The 21842-nt window shown below is 46.4% G+C and overlaps 1 protein-coding gene across 4 annotated transcripts in view; it reads left to right on the forward strand.

Moving 5' to 3' along the window:
- STXBP4 (syntaxin binding protein 4) overlaps positions 1-21842 on the forward strand; it is a 259435-nt gene that overhangs the window by 133822 nt on the left and 103771 nt on the right. For all 4 annotated transcript variants that reach the window (XM_073606628.1, XM_073606627.1, XM_073606626.1 and 1 more), the window contains exons 12-13: positions 479-655; positions 8594-8710. In XM_073606628.1, coding sequence (XP_073462729.1) covers positions 479-655; positions 8594-8710 — 294 coding nt within the window. The remainder of the gene's footprint in view (positions 1-478; positions 656-8593; positions 8711-21842) is intronic.

Raw genomic sequence — 21842 nt, forward strand, 5'->3', positions numbered from 1 at the left:
GGACAATCAAAGGGTTGATTGTGTGCCTAAAATGTGTAGTGTGTGTGCTGCTTTTACTAAGACATGTGGCTGTTTTATCTTCCCGCTTAGCAGGGAGAAAAAAAACGACCACACCTCTGCTCCGTGTATAGAGCCCTGTGTTGTTAGTAAACACAGAGCTCTGTACCGTCATTTGCTAAGCCGATCAGCAGGCCCTGGCCATAAATCATTGACTGGTACCTGCTAACCGACTTGTGCTGTAGCGAACGAGCACACAGGCGGGGCCGAGGATGTGTGCGTACCCCCTACCCGGAAGTTTTGAATCACATATATTTTATAAAGGCGGAGGGCGGTCCGTAAGTGGTTACATTCCAGAGAAGCTGATTACTTTGTTTTTGGACATCAATCATGGGATATCTAAACCTCTAAATCATATTTAAACCTTGGGAGTTCATAGAGATGGTTATGCGTAACTCTTCTTTATTGTTGTCGTCCTCAGGAAGCTAAAGCCGCCATTGAGGAAACCAGAGCCTTGCGTAGCAGAATCCACCTGGCTGAAGTGACGCAGAGACAAGCACGAGGCGTTGAGATGGACTATGAAGAAGTTATCTGCCTCCTGGAAGCTGAAATAACGGCGTTGAAAGCCCAGCTCGCTGATTACTCCGGCCAAAGTAAAGTAAGGCGAACAGCCACCATCCGTTACCATGGCTTCCCCCGAGCAGTCATGTGGCCCCAGCTCTCTCCCTTTCAGTAAAGTAGGTCAGCATTTGTCTTGTATTATTCAGTGCTTGCAGTGATGTGCAGTGCTGAGGACAGTGTGGGCGTAGAGACCCTTTCTATTAGAAAAGCCAGTATTATTTTGTTTGCCGCAGAGGGAAACAGGAGTTTGCACAGATGACTGGATTGTACAGTAAAGTGCATCTGTCATCTTAATAGCAAACATTATGCTGTGATGGAGCAGAACAGAAAGTACACTACCCTTTTTTTCTCCAATTACACTGGATGGAGTCATAGATACTTTGGGCTGCTCAACATTCAGTATTTACTGGGAACAGGGAGATTGTAAGCTTTGGGTTGGCTTAGTACATTACTAATGGATACAGTTTTAGACCCTGCGTAATGGCTGGTACACACAGCTCAAGAGAAACCAGCTGACAATCAGCCAGTGTGTACAGCATCCTTTCCGACAGAAGCCGGCCTAACTTCTGGCTTCTGTCGAATGGACATGCTGGAAAACCAGCCGATCGGCATCCAATCAGCATCTGCAGCCAATCACTATGTGTTTTCAAAACACAATAACTTAGCGGGGAGATCACTGCACTAACATCACATAGTTATTACAGTGAGCTCCTCAGATTTTTTTTTTTCACGCCTGCTGACCTGAAGGAAAAAAAAAAGAACTTACAGTGTGTACCAAGCATAAGCAAAATGGATCTCACCATCAGCTCTGAATAAAATATACATTGTAATGGATTTTGTTCACTTTGCCATGTTAGCTGTGAAGGAAAATTACTAGGGATACACAGATACCATTTTTTTTTTTTTACGAGTATCGATACTTTTTTTTTTTTTTAACTTTTTTTAGTACTCGCCAATACCAATTACCGATACTTACCACAACTGTTTTATTTATACTTCAGCTGTCAGCAATGGTGCAAAGCATTAAAACGTTTTTTACAAATGAAATACATTCATTTAAAATTTTGTGCTTTTTTCAATGTGAAACGTGTAAATATATGTTAAAAATGTAAAAAATATTGGGGGCATGTCCAAGATGCAGATGTGAGCGGCTGCTTTCTGCTCAAGCTCCACTGGGTATCTGGCTATTATACAGGTCCTGTGGGTGTAATCCTCGGTCTACACTGCTAAGCCACCTGGATGAGGCGCAGATCGTCAGGCGCAGTTTTCGGTAAGGGGAAAAAGCTTAATTTTCCACCGATTTATAGAAGACTCGCCCCCGCTCTACCACGCCCACGTGGAGACCCATTCTACGCGCAGCTCACACATGGCCTCACAGACAGGCCCCGATTCCTGGCTGGCAGATGTGATGGCGGTCATAGTGACTTGCCAGGTCACGCTTACAGCAAAAATTGAGGCAGTACAGATGGACATTGGCCTTCTGAGGCAGGATATGGACAAGCTCCACTTCAGAGTGATGGAGACTGAGCAGAGGATCAGTCACAGGGAGGATACCGTCGCAGAACACACTGCTGCTCTCCGCACTCTCCAGACCAAGGTAAAGGCCCTTAAGTACAGGGCCGAGGACGTGGAGAACAGGAACGGGCGGAATAACCACCACATCCTGGGCCTGACTGAGGAGGCTGAAGGGGTGAATGTGACGTGCTTTGTGGAGGACATGCTGCGTTCTCTCCTACCTGATGCTTGCCTGTCTCCCCACTATGCGGTGGAATGGGCACGCCTAAGCCTGTACCTCCAGGCACCCCCCTGAGGACCTTTATCCTCTGAATCCTCATCTTCCGCGACAGGGATGAAATTCTCCATGCATCTAGGGTCCTTGGAGACCTACGCTTCCATAACAACAAGCTACTGATACTCCCGGATTATTCGTGGAAACGGAAATTGTTTGACCTGGTGAAGGCGGCGATGAGGGCCCGTAACAGCCGTTACCATGTGTTATTCCCAGCACGCCTGCGGATCCAAGACAGAGAGATTACCCACTTTTTCAATTCACAGAGAGAGGCTTCTGCCTGGCTTGATTCCCTGCCACCTATCCGCTGATCCGGAGACCCATCAGTTTTTGACTTTGACCTCCCTGCTACATTTGTTTTAGACTAATACTTGGGCCTAAGGCACTGAGCCACATTAGCCTTACCTCATAGAGGGGCCCCACAGACCGGCTGGTCGCCTCACTTGCATCTGTTGTGCCTTTTGAGAAAAGCCCTTATGCCTTAATTTTATGCCCCTGACTCAGTCAGGAGACCCTTGTGTTCACCCTTTTTCCTTTCCCCAACGTTCTTCAATTTTGGCCACCTAACTGCAATTCCAGGGAACACTGTGGTAAGACTAGGTCAGGCATGTGGAACAGGCTGTTGAGTGATTGTTGGCCTATTTTGCACCGGTTGTGCAACTAATTTACTGAAACCTAAGTAAGTGCCCCTGACAATGTCAGGAGGTTTGAACAGCAACTTCTCCTTTCTTATTATATGGTGATGCAGAGGACACTTTAATACTGCATTTTATATGCTGGATCACATTTACTGCTTGCTAATGGGTAATTAAAAAGCTCCTCCTTTTCTATGACTATGCCATGTCCCTTTTTGAGCACTTTCCCACTACCCCAGCGGATGCCTACAGAGCTGAGAACTGGTTCGCTTGATTGAACCCCCCAGATACTGTCAGGAGGGGTGAGGCTCGCTTCTTCCACAGAACCCCCTTTTGCAGCCGGCATGCTGATTTGGTTTTGGGATGGAGACCCTTCTCAGTTTCAGGGGGATGTTTGTTTATATGTCTCATGTTTATTTTATGTTGCATGACCTTATGCCTACCTGTAACCATATTCGATATTTCCCTTCTGGGTCCAGCAGCTCTGTCAGTGGGTGACTAAACCTCATGATCCTAACACCCACGTTTCTTTCAGTACCCATGTCTTCCCTTAACATTTTGTCATGGAACACCAGAGGGCTGAACTCCCCAAGAGATCTCTGGTGTTCCAATTTCTTAAATCATATAACCCACACATATGTGTGCTTCATAAGACCCACCTGGTGGGAAGCAGAACTCTTGCTCGCAAAAAGCTATGGGTGGGACATCATTACCATTCCACCTACTCTAATTTTACAAGGGGTGTCAGTATTTTGGTGGTCAGAACGCTCCCTTTCAGACACCTGGACTTGACCCTGGAGCCGGATGGAAGATATGTCATCATTTATGCACAGGTTCACTTTTTGACGTGGACTGTAGTGGGTTTATATTTGCCGCCACCAGTGTCTCTACTGCTGTTAAATCAGATCATGGCCAAGATCGCAGAGTTTTCTTCTGATAACATCTTCATCTTGGGTGACTTTAATCTGGTTCCTGATTCGGGTATGGACAGGCTGACAGCTGTTGGTTCCTTATATTCTGGGGTGGTAGCTTGTGCGGAAATGTATGGTCTGACAGACGTATGGAGATGGTGATGATTAGCTGAATCACAGGATCTCTTTCCCTTACACAGACAGACGGCTGAACTGTCTCTCCTGTGAACGATTAGCGGATCGCGGCCGCCGGACCCGCAGATTGGCTCCCGCTGTGTCGAATCACAGCGGGAGCGGCGTTCCGGCGGCGGGCGCATGCGCCCAGAACCGCGTGCATGAAATCACTTGCCTGTACGTGATTTTTCGCAGCCGGGCCGCCCTACCACAGGTATCTATGTGGTGGGCAGTCCGGATCTTGTAAAGGACCCATGCTGATATTTGTAAAATTTTGGATCTTCCATAATTTTCTGCATGAGTAATAACAGTCACCAGGATGAGCAGAGAATGAATCTTCCCCAATGGGCACACAGATGGCAATAAAACCTGACCAGGGTTCCAACTCTTCCCTACTCCATCTAAAGCTAAAAAGATATTTTGTCCTTAAATACACTCACCGACCACTTAATTCAAAATTTCAAAAACTGCTGATCTCCTTCGATTTCCATGCACAATCATCTCTAGGGTTTACAGGGAATGCTCCGAAAAAGTGAGCGTCAGTGGTGTGGAGGAAAATGCCTTGTTGATGTCAGAGAAGAATGGTTTGAGATGATAGAAAGGCAACAGTAACTCAAACACTTGTTACAACCAAGGTATGCAGAATACCATCTCTGAACACACAACACATCGAACCTTGAAGCAGATGGGCAGAAGACCACACTGGGTCCTGTCAGCTAAAACAGGAAACTGAGGCTACAATTTGCACAGGCTCACCAAAATTGGACAATATAAGATTTGAAAAATGTTGCCTGGTCTGATGAGTCTGGATTTCAGCTACTACATTCAGATGGTAGGTTAAGAATATGAAAGCATGGATCCACCCTGCCTTGTATCAACGGTTCAGGCTGGTGGTGGTGGTATAATGGTGTGGGGGATATTTTCTTGGCACACTTTGGGCACATTAGTACCAATTGAGCATTGTTTAAATGCCACGGCCTACCTGAGTATTGTTGCTGACCATGTCCATCCCTTTATGACTACAGTGTACCCATCTTCTGATGGTTCCTTCCAGCAGGATAATGCACCATGTCACAAAGCTCAAATCATTTCACCACTGGTTTTTTGAACATGGTCACTGTACTCCAATGGCCTCTACAGTCACTAGATGTCAATCCAATAGAGCACCTTTTGGATGTGGTGAAAGAGGTTCGCATCATGGATGTGTAGCTGACAATTCTGCAGCAACTGCATGATGCTATCATGTCAATATAGATTAAAAACTCTGAGGAATGTTTAAAACACCTTGTTGAATCTATGCCACAAAGAATTAAGGTAGTTCTGAAGGTAATAGGGAGTCCAACTCGGTACTAGCAAGGTGTACCTAACAAAGTGGCCGGTGAGTGTATATTTTGAAGCGTAACTCCAGGTTGCTCCAACTTCCTTCAGTTTCCTGCCCTCCTTCCTTCTGGAGTCTGGTCTGGTCAGGTGACATCACAGGTCTATTCCTCTGGCGGTGGGCTGGCCCTGCTCTCAGTTTGGTCCTGTGAGCACTGGGCATCTTGATGACATCCCTCCAGGGGGGTGGGTTCTTCAAGCCCTTTTTCCCACCCCAGGTCCACTTTTGGGTCAAATCACTATCGCTTATACTGAAAAGGGGACTGTAGCTGGATCACAAAGTTGTGTGTCTGCTGGGGATAGAGCCAGAGATAGCAACAATTCCAATGCACTATTCCCAATGCACACATTCCTGTAAAAGTGGGTGCTGAAGTGACCACCATCTGGAACTGTGAACAATCGGAGGGAGAGATGTCATCAACATACCATGGGTCCCCAAAATTGGGTCCTCAATTGTTAGCTAGGGATGGGGTATTACAGCCAGAGCTTTTTTCTTTGTTTTGCATACTAGGCAATTCATTCGTATGTAGTGCTGGTAGATTTTTATCTACCACTGATAGGTAAATCTAGTGGGTCACTTATTATAGGAAGTTATATTTGCCTCTGTTCCAGCTTGGCTGACGTTGCGTGTAGTTCCACACTGTGCCGGTGGGTGTCGTTGTCGCCATGGGCCAGTGTTGGAAAAGCAACGTGTTGAAGCGTATGAGTGCTCCTCTGTCCCGGAGATAACTTGGTGGAGGTGGTCCTCCGAGTTGCATTCTGGGAGAGGGTATTTATGGGACAGATGCCATGTTCTGGGGTTCGTTTTCAGCCACCTGTTGGCCCTCCTGGCCAACAGGTATGTGTTAAGAGTACCACCTCGTGGTCCTCTGCTCCGGAGGCCCACATTGCTGCGGCGTGTGGGTGGGCCCAGAAGCATGTCTGGGACCTACCACAGCAGCAGAGGAATGGTCCTGAGCTGTCTATCCTGAGTGAAGAAGCTGGACAACCGAGAATATCCCAGGGGAGGACCCGTCATGGAAGGATCATGCAGAGTGCTGGTCTGGAGAGGGGCCCGGTGACTCGGTTGGAAGACGTATCCTTACTGCATAGTACTGCCGGGTTGGCTTAAAGGCTCAAGTACTGTGTCTGACATTCATCGCAAACCATTACATCCTGTGGCAGAGGATCGTACCGGTTTTATTCCAAACAAGTCTGTGGCAGAGACTTTTGTTCGTGCTACGTACTGGCTGCTAGACAAGTGAGAGAGGTCTATCCAGGCGGGCAAAGATTGAATACCACAAGGGGAACGCATTCAACTACAAGTGTTCAATTACTAAGAATGTTCTGAAGAATACTAAGGAAAGGTATTTGAGCTTCCCTGCAGCTTTCCTTCTGCCTCTTTCCTGCTACTTCCTTTATTTGTTCATTAAAGCATTGGAAAACCTACTCAAGTGTTTGGTGCTTATATCGTCCAGAGGTAAACTCAACGGAACCCTAGACCCGGTGCCGGTGAAACAGAGGTATCGAGAGTGAAGGTAACAAGCCCGCTTTAAACCAGCAGCTCCACCGAGAGTTAGTGCTTCACGTAAATTTTGCTCTTGAGCTGTAATTTGGTTTTACATTTTTGTTGTTTGCAAAACAGACACTTTTCCTTTGCCCCAGTGGATGTAAATAAAACGAGAATTCCCTTTACAAGGCTCTCTAATTACACTTGTACCTATTTTGCTAGAGGGCATTCCCTTTTAAGGTTTATGGGTACATAAATATATTTTAGATGGTAACGGAGCATTATGAGGCAGGTGTGTTATACTATTCCTCAAAGTGTGTCTTTAGTTTTACAGAGCACATGTGAAGTGATAATAATTATATATATTATGAACTGTTTGCCATTTTGCTGAGTGTTTAGCAAATCTTCAAGGAAGAAATGACATATATGAAATGAGAAGAATGATAAAGAAAGATAGCACCTATTTATGAATTAATAGCTTCAACAAGCTATATGGTTAAAACTATGCCACGCTCTTAGAAATTCTTAAAGTGATACTAAACACACACTGTCTATTTTACATTGTTCCTTCTATTTCTGTATGTGGATGATGGCACTGTAATTATTTAAAAAAATAAACAAAAGTACCTTCCTTTCTAATCGATATACAGCTGTCGCATAACCCAGATCTTTCCCAGCCTATCTGCAGGGAAACATAAGCAGGAGGAGCTTCTAGTCCTCTGCCGCTGGTCACATGTTCAAAATAAATTAAAAAAATACAGCCTTTGGTATACAGAGTAAAAATAATTAATATCAAACTGTTATACATTGTCATACAAATATATATTTGAAATCAAATCTTTATTATTTAATGGCAATAAAATGGTGTGAGTGGATTTCTGCCAGTCACAGGCTGTTTCTTGCCCCCCCAGCCTGTGTCTTAGAATAACAGAGAGGTGAAGCCTCCATCAATCAAGTTGTAATATCCCATCCCCCATTGTGTTTAACTGGCTAGGGGGCATGGAAGATTTGCTGCATCAGGTTCTATACAAGGTACAGATGCGCCACTTTACAGGCAGACTAAGGGGGACCCCCCAGGCACTATATTTTTCATTTTTATTGTTTCACTTTAAGCATCATTAAAATCACAGCTCCTGTAAAAACGATCTTTTTTTTAAAAAAAAAAATGTTTTTGCAATGATACATGTACCCCAGGGCAGGACCAGGGCCCCCATACCCTTTTTATGGCCAATAACTTGCATATAGGTCTTCAAAATGGGGACTTTTGATTTTTCAATATCAGTAGACTTCAGTGGGGTTCAGGTCTGAACTTTTGCGATGTTCGAAAGTTCTGGCGCGAACTGAACCGGGAGGTGTTTCGGCCTAACTCTAATTATGTATAGTAAGTAACACTTTAATGCCAGATTATATAAAGCAGTGCTGAGGTCTGTACATCACTTCATAATATCAGGCCCTGCCTAACCCTCACAGAGCACAACAAAACAGCAACTATGAGACGTTAAAGTTCAGTAAAGTGTTTGGATGGGTCATACATGGTGCTGTCCTTTCTTACATATGTGCAGACTGTGTAAGCACAATTTTCTTTTTGTTCTCTGTTCAGGACAATGTTCAGGATTTAAAGCGCAGGATCACCGTCCTTGACTGTCAGCTGCGCAAATCAGAGATGACACGCAAAACCTTTGAAGTATCCACAGAAAAACTGCTGCAGTTTGTAGAGGTAAGTTATTGTTATTTAGACTTTTTAAAAGTAAAGCCTGTCCAGTGTAAAATCCGAATATTGCTTTATAGTTAGTAGCTGTTTAATTTTTGGATATTGGTAAAAAATGTTGGAACTCCCATTATTGACCTGTTTTGAAAGCAAACCATGCTTTTCCTTGCTTTCCCATCTTAACAGTCAATGGGCCACAATCCCTTTGTAGATTAGCAGTTCTAGTTCTGATTCACTTGCTGCATGCTTGCCCCAGATTAGTGACTCACTACCAAGTAATGGACAGCTACAGGGCTGGAACTTGACCATCAAAGTGTCTCATGTTATTTCTCTTGCTTTCCCATATACTAGTAGCTGTAACTGACCGAGTGGAAGCATGGCTAAGCCACACTGTGTGTATCTCATAGGTGTGCGCACAGGGTGTGCTGGGTGTGCCTGGGCACACCCTAATCATACCCTAATCACCCCATGTGCATTAGCATTATCCAGGAGTGGCACCAGTAGCCAGTGTGAATGCCCCAATTATATGAAAGGCTAGGTTCAATTATAGGAACACACTACACTCGTATGTAGAGTGTAGCATAATATGCTCCCAATCAACTGTCTCCCACCATCAGAGCGTCCTCCATGTGGCAGCAGGTGGTGTTCATGTGTGTTTGAGCTTTGGGGTGCACACCCTAATGCAACAGGCTGCGCACACCTATGGTGTATCTATGGACACACACAACACACCTTGGGAGCATGACCACACAGGTGCCCCCTCAGCACATCAAGCTTTCTTTTCTGATCTAGACTGGTTAAATATGATTGACCACACCCAGGTATTCATTTTTTTTGGAAACTTGTATGTGTCCCTGACTTAGAGGCAAAGGGGATCCTATGAACATTGTTTTTTTTAATGTTATTAAACCCTGCATTTAAAAAATTAACCACTTGCCATCCAAGCCAATTCTGGCATTTCTCTCCTATGTGTAAAAATCATTTTTTTGCTACAAAAGTACTCGGAACCCCCAAACATTAATTAATTTTATATATATATATATATATATATATATATATATATATATATATATATATATATATATATATATATATATATATATATATATATATATATATATAGTTGCCAAGTGCTAGTGTTGTCAAATGGGAGAGTCTCATGCTACCTATATGCTAAACTACCAGTTTTCTTTTTTTCCTCCCAGGAGACAAAGCTGATTTGCTTTGCCCTTGGTCTTTTTTTTTTTTAAAGAGGAGCTCAAGGCTCCTTCAGAAAAAATTACTGTAGCTGCTGACTTTTAATATTAGGACAGTTACCTGTCCAAGAATCCAGCAGTGTCCTCACCCAAGCTTATTTTTTGGCTATCGGGTGCTGCTGCCGCCATCTCCACTAAGGGAAACCGGCAGTGAAGCCTCATGGCTTCACAGATGGTTCCCTACTGCGTAAGAGCGAAGCTCGCTGTGCTCTGTGAATGGGCTATAAGGGAGAGAGAACAAAGGAAGTGCCACCTAAGTGCAGTATTAAAGCTGATTTTTAATGGCACAGTATACAAGAAACACAAGAGGTAGATAAAATATGGGCTCATCTGTATGTATTATCCTGGAGTCTCCTCGGATCCGAAAATGGTTCCTGGTGCGTGGTGTTGCGATAGCAGGTCCTCAGTGCGTCCTGTGGCCACAGGGGGAGAGCTGGGACCAGCGTGGAGCACACGGAAGTGACGTCACGGGAACACATCCGGGAGAGCTGATCACAGGAAGGAGTTGATAATAACAGGTTACGCGCTCAGAGCTTCAGCTCCTTCTGCTGGCCTCTGTGAATGGGCTGGCTGTGGAGGAAGGAGGGGGGCCGATCTTCAAAACCAGGTACCCGCTCCGCCCAGAAAGGTGCCAAATGTGGCAGTGGAGGGGGGGTGGAGGCAGACAAGCAGAGCTTTCCCTTTTGGATGGAGCTCTGCTTTAAGTTTTCGATGGGTTGCCACAAAACCCCTGTTTTCATTTTGTGGTCTGTGTCTTTCCTGGGGAAATGTATACACTTTATTTGTGCCAATGTCTGTTTAACCACTTCCCATCCGGCCTATAGCAGATTGATGGCTGGGCGGTGGTTCAGTTATCCTGACTGGGCGTCATATGACATCCTGCAGGATAACAGCCGCCGCGCGCCCGTGGGGGCGTGCCTTTTGCGGCGATCCGGCGTAGGCTCTTTACCACGTGATCAGCCGTGTCCAATCACGGCTGATCACGATGTCAATAGGAAGAGCCGTTGATCGGCTTTTCCTCTCTCGCATCTGACAGACAGAGTAGAGGATTGTTTATCAGCGCAGCCCCCCCTCGGGTGCCTGCACTAGATCACCAGGGAAGCCGCCAGGACCACCAGGGAAGCGGGCAACATGTGGATGGCCAGGTATGTACCCCATGGCCATCCACATGTGCCCAGTGTGCCCATTCTGTGCCAATCAGTGCCCACAAATGGGAACTGACTGGCACTATTTTAAATCAGGGATGCCCAGCAATGCCACCCAATTAATGTCATCAGTGCAACGAATCAGTGTCAACAGTGCCACCCATCATTGTCCATCTGTGCCACCTATCAATGCCCATCAGTGGCCACCTATCAGTGCCCATCCATGCCACCTATCAGTGCCACCCATAAGTACCCATCAGTGCCACTTATGAGTGCCCATCAGTGCCGCCTATGAGTGCCCATCAGTGCCGCCTATGAGTGCCCATCAGTGCCGCCTATGAGTGCCCATCAGTGCCGCCTATGAGTGCCCATCAGTGCCACCTATAAGTGCCCATCAGTGCCGCATACCAGTGCCACCTATCAGTGCCCATCATCAGTGCCACCTCATTGGTGCCCATCAGTGCCGCCTTATCAGTGCCCGTCAGTGCAGCCATATCAGTGCCCGTCAGTGCAGCCATATCAGTGCCCGTCATTGAAGAATAAAACGTACTTATTTACAAAAAACTTGTTTTTTTTTTTCCAAATTTTCTGTATTTTTTTTATTTGCGCAAAAAATAAAAACCACAGAGGTAATCAAATACCACCAAAAGAAAGCTCTATTTGTGGGAACAAAATGATAAATTAAATTGTTTGGGTACAGTGTTGTATGACCGCGCAATTGTCATTCAAATTTCTACAGCGCTGGAAGCTGAAAATTGGCCTGGGCAGGAAGGTGCCTAAGTGCCAGGTATTGAAGTGGTTAAAAAAAAAAAAAAGCATGGAAAATTCAGAATTTTAGCGTTGCCACTGGTACAGGAAGTGAGGGTAAATCTGTTAATGGGCAGCTGTTTCGATAACAACACTCAAGAGCAAGGCAAAGTCCTGTCTTATGGTGGTCATGCATGCTAAATAAATGATCAGTTTCTTTTCTGATCAATTTCCTCCAACAGAAATGATCTTTAGTAAGGTTGTCTATAGTTGACAACCCATTTGATTGACATGCCACGGGGAAGTGGATTTCAAGCAATAGCGAAGATATGATTGCAAGTGATTAATGGCATGTCTATTTCCACCATGTAATATATTCTGATTCTTTACCATATGATCGTATTCATGACCAAAGCATCTCAACGCATCTGATTTAAATCAAGTCTAAATTAATTGGAACAGACGTTATAGCTATTCGGATTTTTTGATCTAATCGTATACCCATCAGAAAAAAAAGATTAAAGCATGTGTGTCCACCGTTCGATTTCCTCCTACACTATATTGTCAAAAGTATTGGGAAATGATGTAATGGGAAATCACCACAATGGTACACAGGCAACAAAAAAACATAACAGGTTCTTGAGCATCCCCTACTCTATCCAAAAGAATAAAGCCAAAACTTTTTTTGTATTACATGCTCCAAGGGTAATTTTGAGGGTTTCAAATTTCTTTTTAATTTTACTCTACAATAGTTTCCTTTCAAATATGATTTATACCTTCAGAATAATTCTCCACCCTAACCACCTGATCCTGATTGTTCTAGTGTGAATGAAACAACGGTTTAGCTCATCAGCAAATTAAAGCAAAATGGCAACAATGTTGCTGATTTTTTTTTTTTTTTTTACATCCTGATAAAAGCTAGAAGCATTGGTTAAAGGTGTCAGATGGATAATTGTATATGATTTTTCCAGAGCTGAGGAGGTTATTGGCTTTCATAATGAGAAAATAGACTTTGTTTGCTCCCTGCGGTTGGCATGTCACAGTTTCAAAATGAATAGCAGAAACCGCGGGAGCCAATGGCTCTTTTTCAAGAGGCGCCTTCATATACTTCCTGCAGGAGATGAACGGTAAAGGTCAGAATAAAACACCACAGGTGAAGATTGTGACAGCGAATCATAGTGCAGCTTTTCCATGTAAAAGGAGATTTTAATGAAAGGAATAGATTTTTTTAACAGCTTTCTAAATATGTATGTGAATGAAATCTGTTTAAAGCAGACCCATAACAACTTGGTAAAAATAAAGTTCTTTAGCAAAGAACATATATTCCACATTAATTATTATGCTACCAAAACTATTGCATGCTGTAAAGTGCTTCCAGAATTGTTCCTGTTTCTTCTTACTGGAGGCCGTAATTTTGCTGAAGCCCAGAGCCCCTGAACAGCAGTAAATCTTTAGGCTATCAGCAAATTGGCCTCTATGTTATTGGCACAGTGCCAAAAAATAAAGAGAAGCTGAGCATTTGCAGAGCAGGGTGAGACAGTGTATTCCTGTAGTTTTAAACAGTATAGGCTCTTACTTTTAAAGTTGTAAAAGTTTTGAGAGTGACACAAATATTAATTTTCACCAAGTCTGCCGCTTCAGTGTTTTTAGATCTTTTTGTCAGACGTTACTATGGTATACTGAAGAATAATTACAAGCATTTCAATAGTGTCAAAGGCTTTTTATTGATAATTACATTAAGTTTATGTAATTTTGCAGTGTTGTTGACCCTTCTTTTTTAAGACCTCTTTAAATCTCCCTGGCATGCTGTCAGTCAACTTCTGGGCCACATCCTGACTGATGGCAGCCCAATGTTGTACAATCGATTCTTGGAGTTTGTCATAATTTTTTTTTTGGGGGGGGGGGGGTTATTCACCAGCCTCTTAAGGATTGACTACAAGGTCTGGGCAGTTTCCTTGCCATGGATCCAAAATGTCCATATTTTGTTCCCCCGAGCCACTTGGTTATCACTTTTGCCTTATGGTAAGATGCTCCATCATGCTGGGTTTGTCACCAAACTGTTCTTTGTTTGGGAGAAGTTGCTCTCAGAGGATGTTTTTGTACCATTCTTTATGCATGGCTTTGTTCTTAGGCAGAATTGTGAGTGAGCCCACTCCCTTGGCTGAGAAGCAACCCCACACATGAATGGTCTCAGGATGCTTTACTGTTGGCATGACACAGGACTAATGGTGGTGCTCACCTTTTCTTCTCCGTTTTTTCCCGGATGCCCCAAACAATCAGAAAGGGGATCCATCAGAGAAAATGACTTTACCTCAGTCCTCAGCAGTCCAATCCCTGTACCTTTTGCAGAATGTCAGTCCATAAAGACCTGGATGAGTGAGTATGGGTGGAGGAACTTGACTGACCCGCACAGAGTCCCGACCTCAACCTGATAGGACACCTTTGGGATAAATTAGAGCGGAGACAGCCAGGCCTTGGCGTCAACATCAGTGCCTGACCTCACAAATACTCTTCTGGAAGAATGGTCAGACATTCCCATAGACACACTCCTAAACCTTGTAGACAGCCTTCCCAGAAGAGTTGAAGCTGTTGAAGCTGCAAAGGGTGGGCCAACTCAATATTGAACCCTATGGACGAAGACTGGGATGCCATTAAAGTTCATGTGCGTGTAAAGGCAGGCGTCCCAATACTTTTCACAATATAGTGTAGCTTAAAGACATAATAGAGAATACAGTACACAGTCTGCATAATGGTCAAAGGATAAGGAGGGCATAATCACAATAGTATCCATGAATCATAAATTACAAAAATACGATATACAATGCAAGTATTCAAGGTAAAGCAAAATTGTCTTGCAGCAAGGCTCCTACAATGCCTTCTCCACAGGGCCAGATTAAGAGCATCATGGGCCTGGTGCTGAGGATTTCGGTGGGCCTTTTTATGGAAACAAAATGAAAATGCAAACAATTTTTCGCTAAAACGAATTAAATATACTCTCACCAGTAATACCAGCTGTGCAGCCTCTGAGCAGCAGCAACACCACCAATACCACCTGCTATGCGGTCTCTCACCAGCAGCAACATAGGGAGACCACATTTCCAAACTGTCATTCAGAGACAACCCCCTCTTCTGAAAAAAAGATGAGGGTGGGGGATGTAGTCTCGGGGTTGGCAGGGAAATCGGTGGTGGAGGTGATTTGTCAGGCAAATGGCTGGTGTTAGTACTTAAAATCAATCATCCTGACACCATGCTTGATATGGTGTCAGGATGATCAAATTCCATTATTTCAGTTACTACATCACCATCGTGCAGAATCAGTGGGACCTGAGCTTGTCACTTGCCACCAGATGCAGCTTGTCACTTGCCACCCATAGCCTGCCACCAAATGTAGCGTATCACTTTCCACAGTTGCCTGCCGCTAGATGCAGCATGTCACTTGCCACCAGCAGCCTGCCACCAGATACAGTGTGCCACTTGCAACCAGATACAGTGTGCCACTTGCTACCCACAGCCTGCCAAAAGGTACAATGTGCCAATTGCCACCAGCAGCCTGCCACCAGATACAGTGTGCCACTTGCCAACAGCAGCCTTTCACCAGATACAGTGTGCCACTTGCTACCAACAGCCTGTCACCAGATACAGTGTGCCACTTGCCACCAGCAGCCTGCCACTAGATACAGTGTGCCACTTGCCACCAGATACATTGTGCCACTTGCCACCAGATACAGTGTGCCACTTGCCACCAGATACAGTGTGCCACTTGCCACCAGCAGCCTGCCACCAGATACAGTGTGTCACTTGCCACCAGCAGCCTGTCACCAGATACATTGTGCCACTTGCCACCAGATACAGTGTGCCACTTGCCACCAGCAGCCTGCCACCAGATACATTGTGCCACTTGCCACCAGATACAGTGTGCCACTTGCCACCAGCTCCCTGCCACCAGATACAGTGTGCCACTTGCCACCAGCAGCCTTCCATCAGATACAGTGTGCCACTTGCCAACCACAGCCTACCACCAGATACAGTGTGTCACTTACCACCAGCAGCCTTCCACCAGATAGTGTGCCACTTGCCACCAGCAGCCTTCCATCAGAAACAGTGTGCCACTTGCCACCAGCAGCCTACCACCAGATACATTGTGCCACTTGCCAACCACAGCCTACCACCAGATACAGTGTGCCACTTGCCACCGGCAGCCTGCCACCAGATACAGTGTGCCACTTGCCACCGGCAGCCTGCCACCAGATACAGTGTGCCACTTGCCACCAGCAGCCTGCCACCAGATACAGTGTGCCACTTGCCAACCACAGCCTACCACCAGATACAGTGTGTCACTTACCACCAGCAGCCTTCCACCAGATAGTGTGCCACTTGCCACCAGCAGCTTGCCACCAGATACAGTGTGCCACTTGCCACCAGCAGCCTGCCACCAGATACAGTGTGCCACTTGCCAACCACAGCCTACCACCAGATACAGTGTGCCACTTGCCACCGGCAGCCTGCCACCAGATACAGTGTGCCACTTGCCACCAGCAGCCTGCCACCAGATACAGTGTGCCACTTGCCAACCACAGCCTACCACCAGATACAGTGTGTCACTTGCCACCAGCAGCCTGTCACCAGATACATTGTGCCACTTGCCACCAGATACAGTGTGCCACTTGCCACCAGCAGCCTGCCACCAGATACATTGTGCCACTTGCCACCAGATACAGTGTGCCACTTGCCACCAGCTCCCTGCCACCAGATACAGTGTGCCACTTGCCACCAGCAGCCTACCACCAGATACATTGTGCCACTTGCCAACCACAGCCTACCACCAGATACAGTGTGCCACTTGCCACCGGCAGCCTGCCACCAGATACAGTGTGCCACTTGCCACCGGCAGCCTGCCACCAGATACAGTGTGCCACTTGCCACCAGCAGCCTGCCACCAGATACAGTGTGCCACTTGCCAACCACAGCCTACCACCAGATACAGTGTGTCACTTACCACCAGCAGCCTTCCACCAGATAGTGTGCCACTTGCCACCAGCAGCTTGCCACCAGATACAGTGTGCCACTTGCCACCAGCAGCTTGCCACCAGATACAGTGTGCCACTTGCCACCAGCAGCCTGCCACCAGATACAGTGTGCCACTTGCCAACCACAGCCTACCACCAGATACAGTGTGCCACTTGCCACCGGCAGCCTGCCACCAGATACAGTGTGCCACTTGCCACCAGCAGCCTGCCACCAGATACAGTGTGCCACTTGCCAACCACAGCCTACCACCAGATACAGTGTGTCACTTGCCACCAGCAGCCTGTCACCAGATACATTGTGCCACTTGCCACCAGATACAGTGTGCCACTTGCCACCAGCAGCCTGCCACCAGATACATTGTGCCACTTGCCACCAGATACAGTGTGCCACTTGCCACCAGCTCCCTGCCACCAGATACAGTGTGCCACTTGCCACCAGCAGCCTTCCATCAGATACAGTGTGCCACTTGCCAACCACAGCCTACCACCAGATACAGTGTGTCACTTACCACCAGCAGCCTTCCACCAGATAGTGTGCCACTTGCCACCGGCAGCCTGCCACTAGATACAGTGTGCCACTTGCCACCGGCAGCCTGCCACCAGATACAGTGTGCCACTTGCCACCAGCAGCCTGCCACCAGATACAGTGTGCCACTTGCCAACCACAGCCTACCACCAGATATAGTGTGTCACTTACCACCAGCAGCCTTCCACCAGATAGTGTGCCACTTGCCACCAGATACAGTGTGCCACTTGCCACCAGCAGCCTGCCACCAGATACAGTGTGCCACTTGCCAACCACAGCCTACCACCAGATACAGTGTGCCACTTGCCACCGGCAGCCTGCCACCAGATACAGTGTGCCACTTGCCACCAGCAGCCTGCCACCAGATACAGTGTGCCACTTGCCAACCACAGCCTACCACCAGATACAGTGTGCCACTTGCCACCGGCAGCCTGCCACCAGATACAGTGTGCCACTTGCCACTAGCAGCCTGCCACCAGATACAGTGTGCCACATGTCACCTGCAGCCTGTCACCAGATACAGTGTGCCACTTGCCACTAGCAGCCTGTCACCAGATACAGTGTGCCACTTGCCACTAGCAGCCTGCCACCAGATACAGTGTGCCACTTGCCACTAGCAGCCTGTCACCAGATACAGCGTGTCACTTGCCACCAGCAGCCTGCCACCAGATACAGTGTGCCACTTGCCACCAGCAGCCTGCCACCAGATACAGTGTGCTACTTGCCACCAGCAGCCTGCCACCAGATACAGTGTGCCACTTGCCAACCACAGCCTACCACCAGATACAGTGTGCCACTTGCCACCAGCAGCCTGCCACCAGATACAGTGTGCCACTTGCCACTAGCAGCCTGCCACCAGATACAGTGTGCCACATGTCACCTGCAGCCTGTCACCAGATACAGTGTGCCACTTGCCACTAGCAGCCTGTCACCAGATACAGTGTGCCACTTGCCACTAGCAGCCTGCCACCAGATACAGTGTGCCACTTGCCACTGACAGCCTGTCACCAGATACAGCGTGTCACTTGCCACCAGCAGCCTGCCACCAGATACAGTGTGCCACTTGCCACCAGCAGCCTGCCACCAGATACAGTGTGCTACTTGCCACCAGCAGCCTGCCACCAGATACAGTGTGCCACTTGCCACTAGCAGCCTGCCACCAGATACAGTGTGCCACTTGTCACCTGCAGCCTATCACCAGATACAGTGTGCCACTTGCCACTAGCAGCCTGCCACCAGATACAGTGTGCCACATGTCACCTGCAGCCTGTCACCAGATACAGTGTGCCACTTGCCGCCTGTCACCAGATACAGTGTGCCACTTGCCACTAGCAGCCTGCCACCAGATACAGTGTGCCACTTGCCACTGACAGCCTGCCACCAGATACAGTGTGCCACATGTCACCTGCAGCCTGTCACCAGATACAGTGTGCCACTTGCCGCCTGTCACCAGATACAGTGTGCCACTTGCCACTAGCAGCCTGCCACCAGATACAGTGTGCCACTTGCCACTGACAGCCTGTCACCAGATACAGCGTGTCACTTGCCACCAGCAGCCTGCCACCAGATACAGTGTGCCACTTGCCACCAGCAGCCTGCCACCAGATACAGTGTGCCACTTGTCACCTGCAGCCTGTCACCAGATACAGTGTGCCACTTGCCACTAGCAGCCTGCCACCAGATACAGTGTGCCACTTGCCACTGACAGCCTGTCACCAGATACAGCGTGTCACTTGCCACCAGCAGCCTGCCACTCCCTCCAGGACTCTTCCAGGATGGGTAGAAGGGACAGGGCCTGCATAGTCAAACAAATCCCTGAAGCCCCCACCCCTCCTGATCTAGGATGGTATGGCTGTGTGTAAAATGAATGCCAGCAGTATTGATCAGACCAAGTTCTATAGAGGGTTGTGTGTACAGCCTTTGGGCTCACACTGGTTTGATGCAGTTTGGGCGCACTGCTTGTGTATCTGCAGTTTTAGCTTGCAGTCCTATTGATTTTGGTGCGCTTTCAGAACAAACATGCAACCTAATAGAAATCAATAGGACTGTGGGTAAAACGCAGGAAAACTGCGGATACACCAGCAATGGCCAAAACACAGCAAATGAGTGTGAACATACCTAAAAGCACAAGGAGCCAAATCTACATATTGACTGCAGTTATAAGAGCCATTGCTGAAGATAAAGGTAAAAGAGGGGGAGAGAAGGGAGATAAGAGTCCACTCACTGAGCTCACACTTGGATGGGAAGCTCATCACTCAGATATCTGTTCAGTTCACCTTCTATCTGCCGGCTGCAGTTGCTCTGTTCATAATTTCCCAGCCCACACGGCACCTTCACTGCACACAGAGAGAGAGGAGAGAGGGGAGGGGGAAGGCAGAGCCATTTGTGTAGGGGGGGAACTGTGCACTGTGACGCTGTACTAAACACAGTGAGCCAACACAGATGCAGCCAGACACCCCTCCATTTACACACAGCTTCTCCTGTCCCATAGACGTTTATGGGCAGGAGAAAGTCGGGCTTATATTACTAGCTGTGAGGGCCGATTTTAAGGCAGGGGCCTGGAGCTGCAGCTCCATCAGCCCCTATGTTAATCCGGCCCTGCTTCTCCATCCACAATCCTTACAACCTTTACAGATACAACTTCCCAGCCTCTCCCGGGCTATCCACGAGCCCAGAGAAACTGACCGCTCCCCAAGGATCTTCATGGGTGGACTGTAGAAACCACAGGGCCTTTTTTAAGATGCTGCCGTTGGCATGGAGGCCACATCTCTGGCCAGCAACACCTCTACCATAGTGGATTTATACAATGCAATTATTACAGATGCGGCTTGCAGCAATGTTATCTTGCCACTTTGTTTTAGTTCAACCCTCTCTGTATAATAGTCAAAGGATAAGGAGGGCATAATCACAATAGTATCCAAAAATAGGATATACAATGCAAGTATTCAAGGTAAAGCAAAATTGTCTTGATCTGGACATGCAACTTAAGAAGACACTGTTTGCACAGATTCTACCCAGGAGAACCAGACTTTGTCTTCATAGGTCGGCTTATAGAGTGGGATTGCTTAATTACAGTAACTAAGGCTATCCAAGAAGTGAGAGTGCGGGAGGTTTGCATTTTCCATCGTATTATTTTAGTTTTCTTGGTGTAAAAATTCACTAAGCGCAAAAAAACTTTCACGTTACAAGGAAGGCTATCGTCATCTATATAACCCAAGAGGCATCCTGATTGATTACAAGTATTAGGCTGATGCTGAAGGCTGTAACCTCTGACCAAAAGGTCCTAAATAGGTGGGCACTCCCAAATCATATGAAAGAAAGTGCCATCTGCCACCGAACACTAGTGTTAAATGGTTACCCCCCCACTTCTCTACCTGCCACCTTTGCTGGACAACTTTCGCCTATTATAGGATTAACTAATCGGGGGGGGGGATATATAAAAACTGATTTATTGATGTTTACAAAATGTATCCTACTTTATATGTAACATTTTAATTTTTCTCATCGTTCCAATTTAGGCCTATTTCACACTTTTGCCTTTTTAGGCCTTTTTCAAACTTCCGAGGTGACTTGAGTTGCACAAAATCGTATGACAAGGGCAATCTCATTGTTTTCAATGGTGCCCATTCAAATCAATGCAGCTCAAAACTGTGCGATTTTGGCAAAGGTTCCTGCACTACTTCGGTGCAAATTGCAGTGCGACTTGGCCCCATAGAGTATGTAAAGCCGCACCACATAATCACCCTGTAAATCACATCAAAGTTGCATGGCAGTAGTGTGAACCAGGTCTAAACTGGAGATGTTTAATGTTAAATGACAAATGCTAGATGTCCTTGTGGGGATTCCTAACAAAGACCAGGCACTCCTTGGACTTTGCAACACCTTGCCTACTACCTTTAATAGCACCATTGTCCACATATCGTTATATAACAAGGTTAATCAATGAGCTTCTAATGTCAATGCAATACATTTTTATAATGCAAACAGTGCTTTTAAACAATTTACCACTGTGTGTGACTGTTATTATAATGTCTGTGTTAGGGGTCAGCACAGCTAGACAGCTTTTCAGCTTAAGCCTTTGATGCCGGTTTCCCTCTCACCATAACTCCATAATGCACAAAGCACTGACGTCAGGCGTCGTGGAAAGCCTGCCCACCCATAATATTCAAGAGTGATGATTTTCTAAAGTACATAAAGATAAAATAAACCATTACTTGCTTAACAAATTAATTAGCTTTTAAAAAAAAAAACATTGTTGTATTTAGGTGGAAAATTTCCTTTAAGCACATTAAAGTGCACTTGTCCACTTTTTTTTCCTTTTTTCTTTTTCTGTCAATAAGAAATTGCTGCAAAAACTTAGATGAATCAAAGCTTTACTCTTCAGTTGTTGTTCTCTTACAACTGGATATATAAAAGAAAATAATTATTTTCCTCTTTTGT

This window comes from Aquarana catesbeiana, linkage group LG12, assembly GCF_042186555.1.
Source record: "Aquarana catesbeiana isolate 2022-GZ linkage group LG12, ASM4218655v1, whole genome shotgun sequence".
NCBI lineage: Eukaryota > Metazoa > Chordata > Amphibia > Anura > Ranidae > Aquarana > Aquarana catesbeiana.